General features: G+C 40.0%; 1 protein-coding gene across 4 annotated transcripts in view; it reads right to left on the bottom strand.

The window, feature by feature from the left end:
* Positions 1-11,410, bottom strand: part of ST3GAL6 (ST3 beta-galactoside alpha-2,3-sialyltransferase 6) — a 53,161-nt gene that overhangs the window by 25,453 nt on the left and 16,298 nt on the right. For 2 of the 4 annotated variants that reach the window (XM_011927650.1, XM_011927651.1), the window contains exon 2: positions 1,675-1,774. The exons of 1 other annotated variant lie outside the window; for it this stretch is intronic. In XM_011927650.1, the coding sequence (XP_011783040.1) occupies positions 1,675-1,763 (89 nt within the window). In that variant the 5' untranslated portion in view covers positions 1,764-1,774. Of the gene's footprint in view, positions 1-1,674; positions 1,775-6,719; positions 6,793-11,410 lie in introns of those variants that run through there. One more of the 4 variants, XM_011927649.1, reaches the window with a different exon arrangement.

Genomic DNA, 11,410 nt, shown 5'->3' with positions numbered 1-11,410 from the left:
TTGGCCAGGCTGGTCTTGAACTCCTGACCTCGTAATCCACCCACCTGGGCCTTCCAAAGTGCTGGGATTACAGGCGTGAGCCACCGTGCCCGGCCTTTGGTGACTTTTTAAAAGAAAAACACAATTCTCTGTCTTAAATCATTTTTAAGGAAGCAAGTTCACTGCACAAACAACTGAGCTAATATCCCAAGGTACTTGCTGTGACTACAGTAATGTGTTAGCTGAGGAGTGACATGGTCACTTCAACCCTGATGACAAAAGACTGCTGATTGAGATCCCTTTCATCACCTTCTTTATCATTTTCCCCATGACCAACAATAGGATTTGTAGGAAAGTAGCAATCTAGTAAGCTTTTTGCTTTCTCTTCTATTTTTGTCTTCCACTACTAAGGGTAGGATAGAGAATATGGCAAAGATGTAGGGATAGATCCCCTTGATGTAGTCCTCATTTAGTACATAATCAGACTTCACAATTCTCTAGCCTGATATTTGGGTCCAAAGCCTAAAACTTTAGGGCCAAAACTACCCACCTGGCATTGGGTTTTTTCCAGTGGCCATTTGCCTAACGTCCTTCCGTGAAAAGCATTACAATTATTTTTCAATCAACTAGTAATGAAATCAAACGCAGAAGCATCAGCTTTTTTTTTTTATCAAGTAAGCACAAGTTAGAAACATGATCTAAGATCTACTATGACACACTGGCAAAAAGTACTGATTCTTTGTCTAAGACAGGAAGTTATGTGATTTATTTTAGCATAATTATGTGTTGCCACCCATTTGGGATTTAAAGGTCATCAAAACATTTTTCCTAGCCAAAGGACTGACAATGAGAAGGTTAAAATCCCTATTACAGAGGCTTTCTCTTCAGTAGAACTATCTGTGCCTCTTCAAAATTTTATATGTGAGGCCAGGCACGGTGGCTCAAGCCTGTAATCCCAGCACTTTGGGAGGCCGAGACGGGTGGATCACGAGGTCAGGAGATCGAGACCATCCCGGCTAACACGGTGAAACCCCGTCTCTACTAAAAAATACAAAAAACTAGCCGGGCGAGGTGGCGGGTGCCTGTAGTCCCAGCTACTCGGGGAGGCTGAGGCAGGAGAATGGCGTAAACCCGGGAGGCGGAGCTTGCAGTGAGCTGAGATCCGGCCACTGCACTCCAGCCTGGGCGACAGAGCGAGACTGCGTCTCAAAAAAAAAAAAAAAAATTTATATGTGGTATTTCAAGTAGCTATTTCAAAAGATACAGATATCATCGTTCACCAAATATTTTTAAACAAAGGAAACCATATGTAATATCTATTTATCAATAATCGCTTAGGCAAGCATTTTAGGTTCTAAAAGTTAAGTACCACTGAGCCCAGTGATAACTCCATTAACTCAAGGAGATGATCTATGGCATAAATAAAGAATGTTATAACCCAAAGATGGTTAACACCATGCCTTCAGTGGGAAGTCACTAGAAAGTAGGTGTTGCTTGTCAACTTTTAAATTGTTCGAGATACAATCTATAAGACACTGGAATGGTGAAACCCCAATTTACAATGAAAAGCAAGAAAATATTCAAAATGTTACAATGGTACAAGTTTTTTTTTTAATAGGACCCTCTACTATAATTTGTGGATTTGTGTGAAAGACTAGGTTGAGAGTTATTTTTAAATAACAAAATGAAACTTACCAATAGACATTCGTTCCCCATAATATACAATGCAGTACATAATAGAGGAAGACAGCACTCAGGAATATGGCCACAAGATACCCTCTCATGGCTGGCTCACCTGAAACACAGGGAATGAAGTCCAAAGCGAAGGTCAGGTTGTTATACAAATGGATTTTCACAATGGCTCAAATATAAGCATTATTGGAAAAAAGTATAGAAAAGGAACTATAGAAAAAAATGATGTGGGCCTGTAATTTTGGAAATACTCAATGTGCAAAAAGATGTTTTTTCTGTCTCTCCTCTTATCAATAAGCACAACATAATGTATGTTTAGGCCAATAAACAGTTCCATGGTCTCAAAGGTAGGGGCCTCCCTACTACTTTCTCATGTTAGGTAAGAAAGAATTCCTCCAGAAAAAAATTTGACACATCTGTTCCATATCCAAAACTTTTTTCACAAACATTAAAACCTATCTCTCAGTAGAAAGTGAATAGATGTGTTAAGCTGTGAATAAGCATTTCATTTCTTTAGTGCTTGAAATGATGTTAAAATTTTTACAGGTCATTTTTCTAATTTTTAAAAACTGAGGAAAAAAGCCACTGAAAAAACATTTCCCTCATCCTCAATTTTTACATACTTTTAGATCCACCTGTTTGATTTTTTTCAACATCATAGTTCAGGTATATTCAGCTGCTTGCTTGTTTTGTATTAAATTGACAATATTGTTCATTACGCATTTCCAGACAGACAAAAACCTTGACACAATCCTCTCTAAAATGTAAATGCAAAAAAGGCCTTTATAGAATATATTTTAAAAACCTGTAAAACATGTTTGTTTAGTTTTCTCTTTTGCTTCAAAGGAAAAAAGGAGAAGTTTCCACTGTCTTATGTAACTAAATGTAAAAGACAAATTTAATACATGGTTCCATAACAGACCTATTTCAATGCATGTGACTTTAAACAGGTATACTGCTTGTCTCAAGTTTCTAGTTCATTTAAACAATTGCATGTGCCACTCCTTTCACTCCTATCCATGCCTATTAACCTTAATCATGGCAATGCAGTATAGAACCTGGGAGTCTGGTTGAATAAATTTCCAAATAATGTGGCATTGCCTTCTTTTCAGTGGTAAATATGTTCAAATGGAAATCTTAAACCACTCCCTTGCCTTCATAAGTAGAATATAATACTAAACATAATTTAAACTTTCCTTGATAATATGGGGTCAGCTCAACAAATATAATTGTTCTGGGCTTTCTTACAGTTGAAACCCTCTGCAGCTAATGGGTGTGTGGGGCTATTTGCTAAGCAGTCCTAAACTGGCATGATTATCTGGTTGAGCTGTTTTTCACTCCTCCCTTGCTGTCAGCTGTTGCTTCTGGCGGCTATTAATGCAGTCACCACCCCCACATGCCACTATTCTAAATTAGTTAGAAATGAAAACTATGTCAGGAGAAAGCAAATAAATAAGCCAGTTAATGAGCAAACTTTAGTTTACACATACTTCTAATTAGGTATACATAATCCCTGTGAAGAGTCAACACTGGTTGGAAACCAGAAGACAAGATTCACAGCTAACTCTACGTATGGTGTGGGGAGCCTCAGGTCAATCAGTCTACCTCTTCTCACCTGAGGGTCCTCACATGTTCACAGGTGAGAACACACCATCTACCTCTTTGGGTTATTAGACTGTCCTGGAAGGCAGTTTACCATGGGCCAAAATAGCGATGAACATCTTCTTAAATGCTCAAATTAAACATTTAAGGCTCCACTAAGAATAACCTCATTTGGCCAGGCGCGGTGGCTCATGCCTGTAATCCCAGCACTTTGGGAGGCCGAGGTGGGTGGATCACAAGGTCAGGAGCTCAGTACCAACCCGGCCAAGACAGTGAAACTCCGTCTCTACTAAAAATCCAAAAAAAATTAGCTGGGCGTGGTGGCGGGCGCCTGCAATCCCAGCTATTCAGGAGGCTGAGGCTGAGAATTGCTTGAACCCAAGAGGTGGAGGTTGCAGTGAGCTGAGAACATGCCACTGCACTCCAGCCTGGGCGATGGAGTGAGACTCTGTCTTAAAAAAAAAAAAAAAAAAAAAAAAAAACAGAATAACATTTATGCAAAGATCCAACAAGGATAAAACTTACCAGTATCAGCAATTTTTTTTAATGTATTAGATCTAGGGAAAGAAGTCAGTATTTATGAGTCAAAATTCCTATGTATTCTCCAAAACATACTCTTTGGGCAATTTATGTATTATTCTACAGAACATGGAGGTATGGGTGAGCGAGACTTGTGTTATTGTTTTGTTGTTTTTCATTCACGATTACATGGTCTAACTAAAAACAAAGAAGTGTGAGAGAATGCTCTTCTTCCAAACAATAAAATGAACCCACTCTTGAACAGCTACTGCATACACGACCTGAAAAACATTTAGGAAGTTTAGGCACTCTCATATTTCATGTACAATTCACAGCTTTGGTATTCAAGTTGCAAAGCTTTGAGACGGGCCAGCCAGGATATCCTTGTGATCAACATGGTTCCCCTGCTTGCTCACAGGAAAAAGCTTCCACAAATAAACCAATTCTCTAATTATATTCTATAAATGGAAAGGCCATTTTGCTTTGAGCAAAAGCTTTCAAAGAAAAAACAGAATTTAAGAGGTTATCTGCTTTTAAAAAGACATATGCCTTTTAATATAGCTTTGATTACCAAAACGGTTTTCAAGATCTTGACATTAAACAAGACCAATGCCAGCTTTGTGGCTGGCTGCAGATGCTCCTAAAATCAGGGTCCCTAAAACATCCTTTACAAAAATGTGGCTAGAGGATGGTAAGGGAGAGAAGGACTCACCGGTAGAAGACAAATGTTCCCACATTCTCCAACTAAGATATGTAACCCAAGGTACAAGTAACTTACATATACCAAATTAAACTCAATCTTGACAAGTTTCACTTTGCTTTAATAGTAAGAGCATATTTTGTGTGGAGCATTAAAGTTCATAAAAAATCTTTTATATGTCCATCCCTCCATTTAAGGCTCAAAACAAGCTTGTTAGATGGGTGTGCAGATGTTGTCTTCTTGATGAATGAGGAAAACTGAAGGTTTATAAGGTCGAGTTGTCTGAGGTCACACAGTTTAAGGAAGACAGAAACAGATTTACGGTTCAATCATTTCTGTCTCAGAGTTCCATTCCTGGTGTCATCCTGTCTCTCAAGATAAAAAGCACAAGGCAAATCTAAAAGAGATAATTCTAATCTGAAAATTCCTGATGGTGTTTCATTGGTATCTTGAAGTCTGGAGGGGTAAATTCAGATATTGGTGAAAGGAAGTGACTCTAGGGCAGGCTCAAGAGTCTGCTCCAGGAGGGGACTTGTTAACATGCACACTCCCGAGCCTCTACTTAATCTGAATCTCTGGGGCTCAGGAACATGCATTTAAACAGCATCCACCAATTTGATTCTTATGCACACTAAATTTTGAGAATCACTGCTCTAAGACACACAATAGAACCCTGGAAGAATTTCTGAAATACAGAGACTGTAACAGATACAGATCCCATAACTACATGTTTTGTATTATTATTTTTTTTTTTTACCCTAAATGCCTAGCACATGGTAGATGCTCAATGAATAACAACTGATTAGAAGCATTAAGATGTATGAGTGCTAAGCCTGTGCCAAGGCATGTGATAATTGCTTTTGGTATATTACCTCATGACATCCTGACAACCACCTTGCAAAAGAAGTAGCAGACTTACAATTCCCATTTTATAGAGGAGGAAACTAAAACTCGGAGAGAAGCAATGACTTTGTTGAGCTGACAAGTAGCAGAATGAGGACTCAAATCTGTCTCTATCAGGCCACAGCCCATGCGTTATACTACCTCCCCCTCGATACCAGCTTTCACAAATGAGCATAGGCCCCTCCTTTTGCTACCAGACTAAACATTACTCAACATTTCTCCAACGTGTCAATCCTGCAAGCTCCTTAAGCAATATCAATTCTAGTAATTGATGAAATTGGGATAAAGCTTATAGTACTTTTGATTCAAACTCAGCTGAAATAAAAGCCTGTTACTCCCAACCCTATTCCCAGTTATGCTCCTCCCAACCATGCTAGCATTGTTTATAGAAACAAAACAAACTCTATGGAGAAACATTTGAAGAAATGTCAGGTTTTTTTTCAGACTCTCCTAATGCTTTCTCAAACCAAAGGGAGCTTGCTTTTCCAACCAGCTAGAACAAAGCATGTTCGGCAATAATTCTAGAAACACTGTTCTACTTATCAAGTATTAGGTTAGTACAAAAGTAATTGCGGTTTTTGTCATTTAAAACCAACCTAATAGAAAAACCCTGTGGGTATCTCAGTCAATATGCAACACCAAGAAGAAAGACCCTTGGCATTCTCTATTCCAGATGCTGAGCACACACAAACCTCACCTGCCTGTCTCCTCCATCCCCAGTTCCGTCTCAGTATGGAAGCAGGTGCTTCCTAATGCCCATCTGCAAGCCCAGCCACCCCAGGCACTGGGACTGATTCTGGCCCATGGAAAGAGAGTCTGAGGAGTCCTTGACTAGCAGCTCAACAGTTGGGTCATGTTCCTGTGGATCCAGTAGTGATCCTGGTCATCTCATCCACTGGACCTGGGTTCCTGCTGCTGGGTGCTTAAACTATATCATACTTTTCCAATGTCTGCATTCTCTTTCCTAGTCACCCTAGCAGTTCTGCAGCCAGACTTCCAATTTTTTTTTTTTTTTTTTTTTTAGTCACTAGAATCCTAAACCATGTACCCATTCACTCTGGGGTGAGGCACCCTTCTGTTTCCTGCCTCCTCAGTGGCAGACACCCTACTCTTTCTACTACTAGGTCTCTTCTCACACCCAATATGCTGTTGTTCAATAATAATATTCAGTAACTCACATCTTTGTGCAAATAAGAGAAGCAGATCCCCCTTCTACCTCCACACAGCATGTAGGCACCTAATGTCTAATATCTCAGCAGCATCTAGATTTCAGCCACAACCTTCCCCTTAAGCAGGTAACCTTGTTCATAGCTCACCTCTATACCTTCACCAGGTGGCCCTGCTGACACCTGGGTCCATTCAGCCACTGGACAGGCCTTCATCCATCCTGGTCTCTGCTGGTCCTTAGCTCACACTGACGTACACTCCAGACTGTGTGGAACATGGTCAACAGATTTCACATCCTGCCTTCCTTCCTCTTTGCACTTATTACTCAGGGTTGTGATTATAATCTGCAGTCACACGCCCACATGAGCAAACCTACAACAGAACCTCCAGCTCTAGCCTGCATTAATGTCTAGATTTTTTTTGGTCCAGCCTCATAGGTCCCCTAAGCCTAAGCCTCACAGACCCAGTCATCTCCATATAACCTAAGCCTTAATGGAGACATACAGGACTCCACAGTGACAAATGGAAAGGCCCCAGTCCGCCTCAACTCATTTACTACCTCTCTTTTAGGTTTGGTCCTTATTACTAATCAGATAGTCCAAATGTGTGAGGACAGCTTCATTCATATCCCAAGGATCTCCAACCTCTGGCAGCAATGATCAGGTAAATGATAGCACAGCTTATTAACCACTTACTAAATGGCCAGCACAGTACTAAGCCCTTTTCCACATAAGGATGAAATCACAGATATTTTCATCCCCACGCTAGATATGTTTAATACCCAGAGCACTGGCCAGAATTCAAACTGAGATCTGATTTCAAAGCCCACATTTTTAAATTGTGGCTTGTAGAAAACTGTAATAACCATATTAAGAGTATGAACTGTTAAATAATCATTTAATAGTATCTTTTAAAAATAAAACAAGGGGATGATACACATTAAATTATGCATTTATCAAACACACTTCTTTAGAAACATTATAATATGAAAAGCTATTAATCTCATAATTAAAGAGAGAAATCTTAAGGGATCAGTAGTCTGGTTGATGGGATTTTCTGCTGGAAGGATGAAGAAATTCTCAACAGGCCATAATTAAAGAAATAGGCCGGGCGCAATGGCACGCCTGTAATCCCAGCACTTTGGGAGGCCGAGGTGGGTGGATCACGAGGTCAGGAATCGAGGCCATCCTGGCTAACACAGTGAAACCCCGTCTCTACAAAAAAATACAAAACAAAATTAGCTGGGTGCAGTTGCGGGCACCTGTAGTCCCAGCTACTCCGGAGGCTGAGGCAGGAGAATGGCGGGAACCCGGGAGGTGGAGCTTGCAGTGAGCCGAGATCGCGCCACTGCACTCCAGCCTGGGCAACAGAGCAAGACTCCGTCTCAAAAAAAAAGAAATAACAAACAGCACATACAGATTTTTTAAACATACAATATTACAATGAAAAGGCTAAATTTAATCTGAAGTTATAAACTAATGCCATTTAATACAAATTAAGAGAAGACGCTGACATTGCTGAGTAAATTAATAGAAAATCTGATTTATGCCCCCCTCCAAAAATACTGAGTTGTGCAGTTGCAACAAATTAGATCAACTGTATACATTTTGACTGATTTCTAAGTACATAACTGTTTCCTTTCTGCACTGCAGAAAGGGAACATGTATAATTAACTTTCTTTCCCTCTCCTCCCCCAGGTCTTCTGCTATTACAATGATACAAAGCTGGTTCCTACACGCATATGCACACACACCCTTCTCTTTGACCTTTTCAACAAAGCCAGTGCTTTCACCAGATATCACCCTTAGCATATGTAGACAGATCTTTTCACTTAAAGAGAAGCCCTCTGCCAAAGCAGATGACCAGATCCTCTCCTGAAAGTGGGGTGTGCTCACTGCAAAGAATATAAAAAGGAGAGAAATGACTTCTCAGCAGAATTTTCTTCTTTAATAGCACAGCAGGACACACTAAAATTATTCAGCTAATAGCAACTATATGGGATGCTAAAAATAAATGAACCGGAGTTCCTGTTTTCAAGATCTCTCTCTTCAGACTTAGGTGCATTGCAAATACACAAGTAACCTTTTAGGGAACTTCTTTTGTTCCTACTGTTTACTCAAATTTTCTTTCCACGCCCATTTATTCTCTTAAAGTAAAAATTGTCCCTGTATTCTCATATTAGCATCCTGCTAATAAGATACCAGCTTCCAAGAAGCATTAGATGTTGTTAACAGGTTGATGACTGTGGCTACTTTTTTTTTTTTTTTTTTTTGTAGAGACGGAGTCTTGGTCTGTTGCCCAAGCTGAAGTGCAGTGATGAGCTCTTGGCTCACTTCAACCTCCACCACCCGGATTCAAGCAATTCTCCTGCCTCAGTCTCCCAAGTAGCCGGGATTACAGGCAGGTGCCATCATGCCCAGCTAATTCTTTGTATTTTTTATAGAGATGGGGTTTTGCCACGTTGGCAAGGCTGGTCTTGAACTCCTAACCTCAAGTGATCCACCCACCTCGGCCTCCCAAAGTGCTAGGATTACAGGCATGAGCCACCATGTCCAACCTGTGTCTAATTTTTTAAATTGGCTTTATTCATTTTTTTTTTCCTTTTTTTGAGACGGGGTCTCATTCTACTGTCCAGCCTGGTCTCTAACTTCTGGGCTCAAGTAATCCTCCTGCCTCAACCTCCTGAGTAGCTGGGGATAAAATTTTTACACACTAAAATTCACCACTTTTAAGTGTATCAGGTAACAACCACTGAGGTCATGATTCTAAACATTGTCATCAACCCCAAAAGTTCCTTTGTTCCTCTTTGTAGTCACTTCCTTCTTCCCACTTCCTGGCCCCTAGCAGCCTGATCTGCTACCACCATAGTTTTGCTTTTCTAAAATTTCATATAAATGGAATCATATATCTTATTTCTGACTTCTTTCAATTAACATAATACTTTAAAAAAAATGTTTATATATGTTTTCATGGGCCATATAGTAAACACTTTATATGAAAACTTGATATTGCATTCTGGTGCCTATCTCAGTTATACTGCATGCTGGTGCCTATCTCAGTTTGTAAAAAAGCCCTACCTATAGCAATTCAAATTACTACTGCTACTGAATAATACAAATCACTGACCAAGGTAAGAATCTCTTAATCTATCTCTAAATTAAGTACCCGACTTCAGGATATGGAGAATAGAGCTCACAGTCTAGTGAAGGAGCTGTTATACTGTTTCAAAATTATTTCCATTATCTGCTAAGAGAATTAAAGCAAACTATTTTACACCTCTGTTATTCAAAGTGTGGTCCATGGACCAGCAGTACTGGCATCACCTGGGAAGTTGGTAGAACTACAGAGTCTCAGCTGCAACCTTTGATCCACTGAGTCAAGTGGATTTGGCAAACCCCATGTGATCTGTGTGTTTGAGAAGCACTGCTAGAGAAGGTCAGAGAAAAAAGGAATTGTATCCAAACGAGAAGATCAGGGCTTCACAGAAAATAGTTTTTGAGGGGAACTGGCAGCTCATTCTAAGTTTTATGCTACATCTTTTAAGAGTCTTTAGAGCTTGACCTTTTAAAGTTTTCAATCAACAGAAGTTTCTCTGAAGAAAGTAGTCAGATTTCCTTTGAAAATAAGTGGCTTTGAGAAAAATTTTCCTCACCACTCTAGGGAATGTTTGTGGGTTTTTTTTTTTTTTTTTAATTCCCTGTACACTGTCTTTCCTGTATTATTTTCAGTCTTATCCTTCCATCCATTATTAGTGTCAGTATGATACTACCGGTAATATGTAGGATTCCTCCATTCACATCACACCTATAGGACACACACCTTATTTTGCATCTCCTGATTCACCTAAGTGCCAACTGAATCACGGGCCACATATTTACAATATTTCCAATTATCGCAATTTACAACTTGAACCCAAGAATTACAGATCTTAGAGCTGGGAAGACCGCAAGAGTTGGGGGCATTTAGACACAGTAATGACTTATGTATACTACAGAAGAGGCAACCAGGATTTTGAAAAGTTTAAAGAAAAAAAAAAAAAAAACACTTGTCAAAGGCTATCTTGCTAATAGTAGCAAAGTTGGTAATAAAGAAGAACATTTTACATGGGTTCCCCTCCAGCACAATTCCTGTCCCATTATGGGTGCACAATATTTACTTACTTGATGAGTAAATAAGTCAATAAATGCAGAAATAAATTAATATCTCCAAACCCACTCGTCTGTTTTTGTTCCAGTCCTCTCTGATCTCTGTGGTTTTCAGTTCCAGAATCTCCCCTTGGGTGGCGCTACACGGCCTCCCTCCCCTACTTCTCTGCCTGTGTTTCTAGATTTCCTCTTCTTCCTCTGTCCTCCTGAATACAGGTGTTCTCAAGCTGTTTTCTAGATCCTGTTTCCTAAACCCATTTCTCATTACTTCTCACCTTAGCTACTAGCAATGATCCCTAATCTTTCTTCCCTTTAAACCAGCCCACATGCTGTACTTGGCATAAAATCCTCAAAGTGCAGCTCTCTCTCACCTTGTCACTCTGCCTGGTATTTATGACTTCCATGACTTGGTCTTAATAACTCGTTGGTAATTTATTCTTTGTGGGTAGTAGCTTAATTGGGTGTTAAGATTGTTTGCTTGGCAATCAGACCCCCTGAGTTTGAGTCTCAGCTCTTCCTCTGATGAGTTGTATTACCCTGGGAATTTGCCTCATCTTTTTATACTTCAGCTTCCTTGGCTGTAAAATAAGAATACTACTACTTCTGGCCGGGCACGGTGGCTCAAGCCTGTAATCCCAGCACTTTGGGAGGCCGAGACGGGCGGATCACGAGGTCAGGAGATCGAGACCGTCCTGGCTAACAC

This window comes from Colobus angolensis, unplaced genomic scaffold (assembly GCF_000951035.1).
Source record: "Colobus angolensis palliatus isolate OR3802 unplaced genomic scaffold, Cang.pa_1.0 Scaffold73, whole genome shotgun sequence".
Taxonomy (NCBI): Eukaryota; Metazoa; Chordata; class Mammalia; order Primates; family Cercopithecidae; genus Colobus; species Colobus angolensis.
This window is presented reverse-complemented; position numbering and strand designations above follow the sequence as displayed.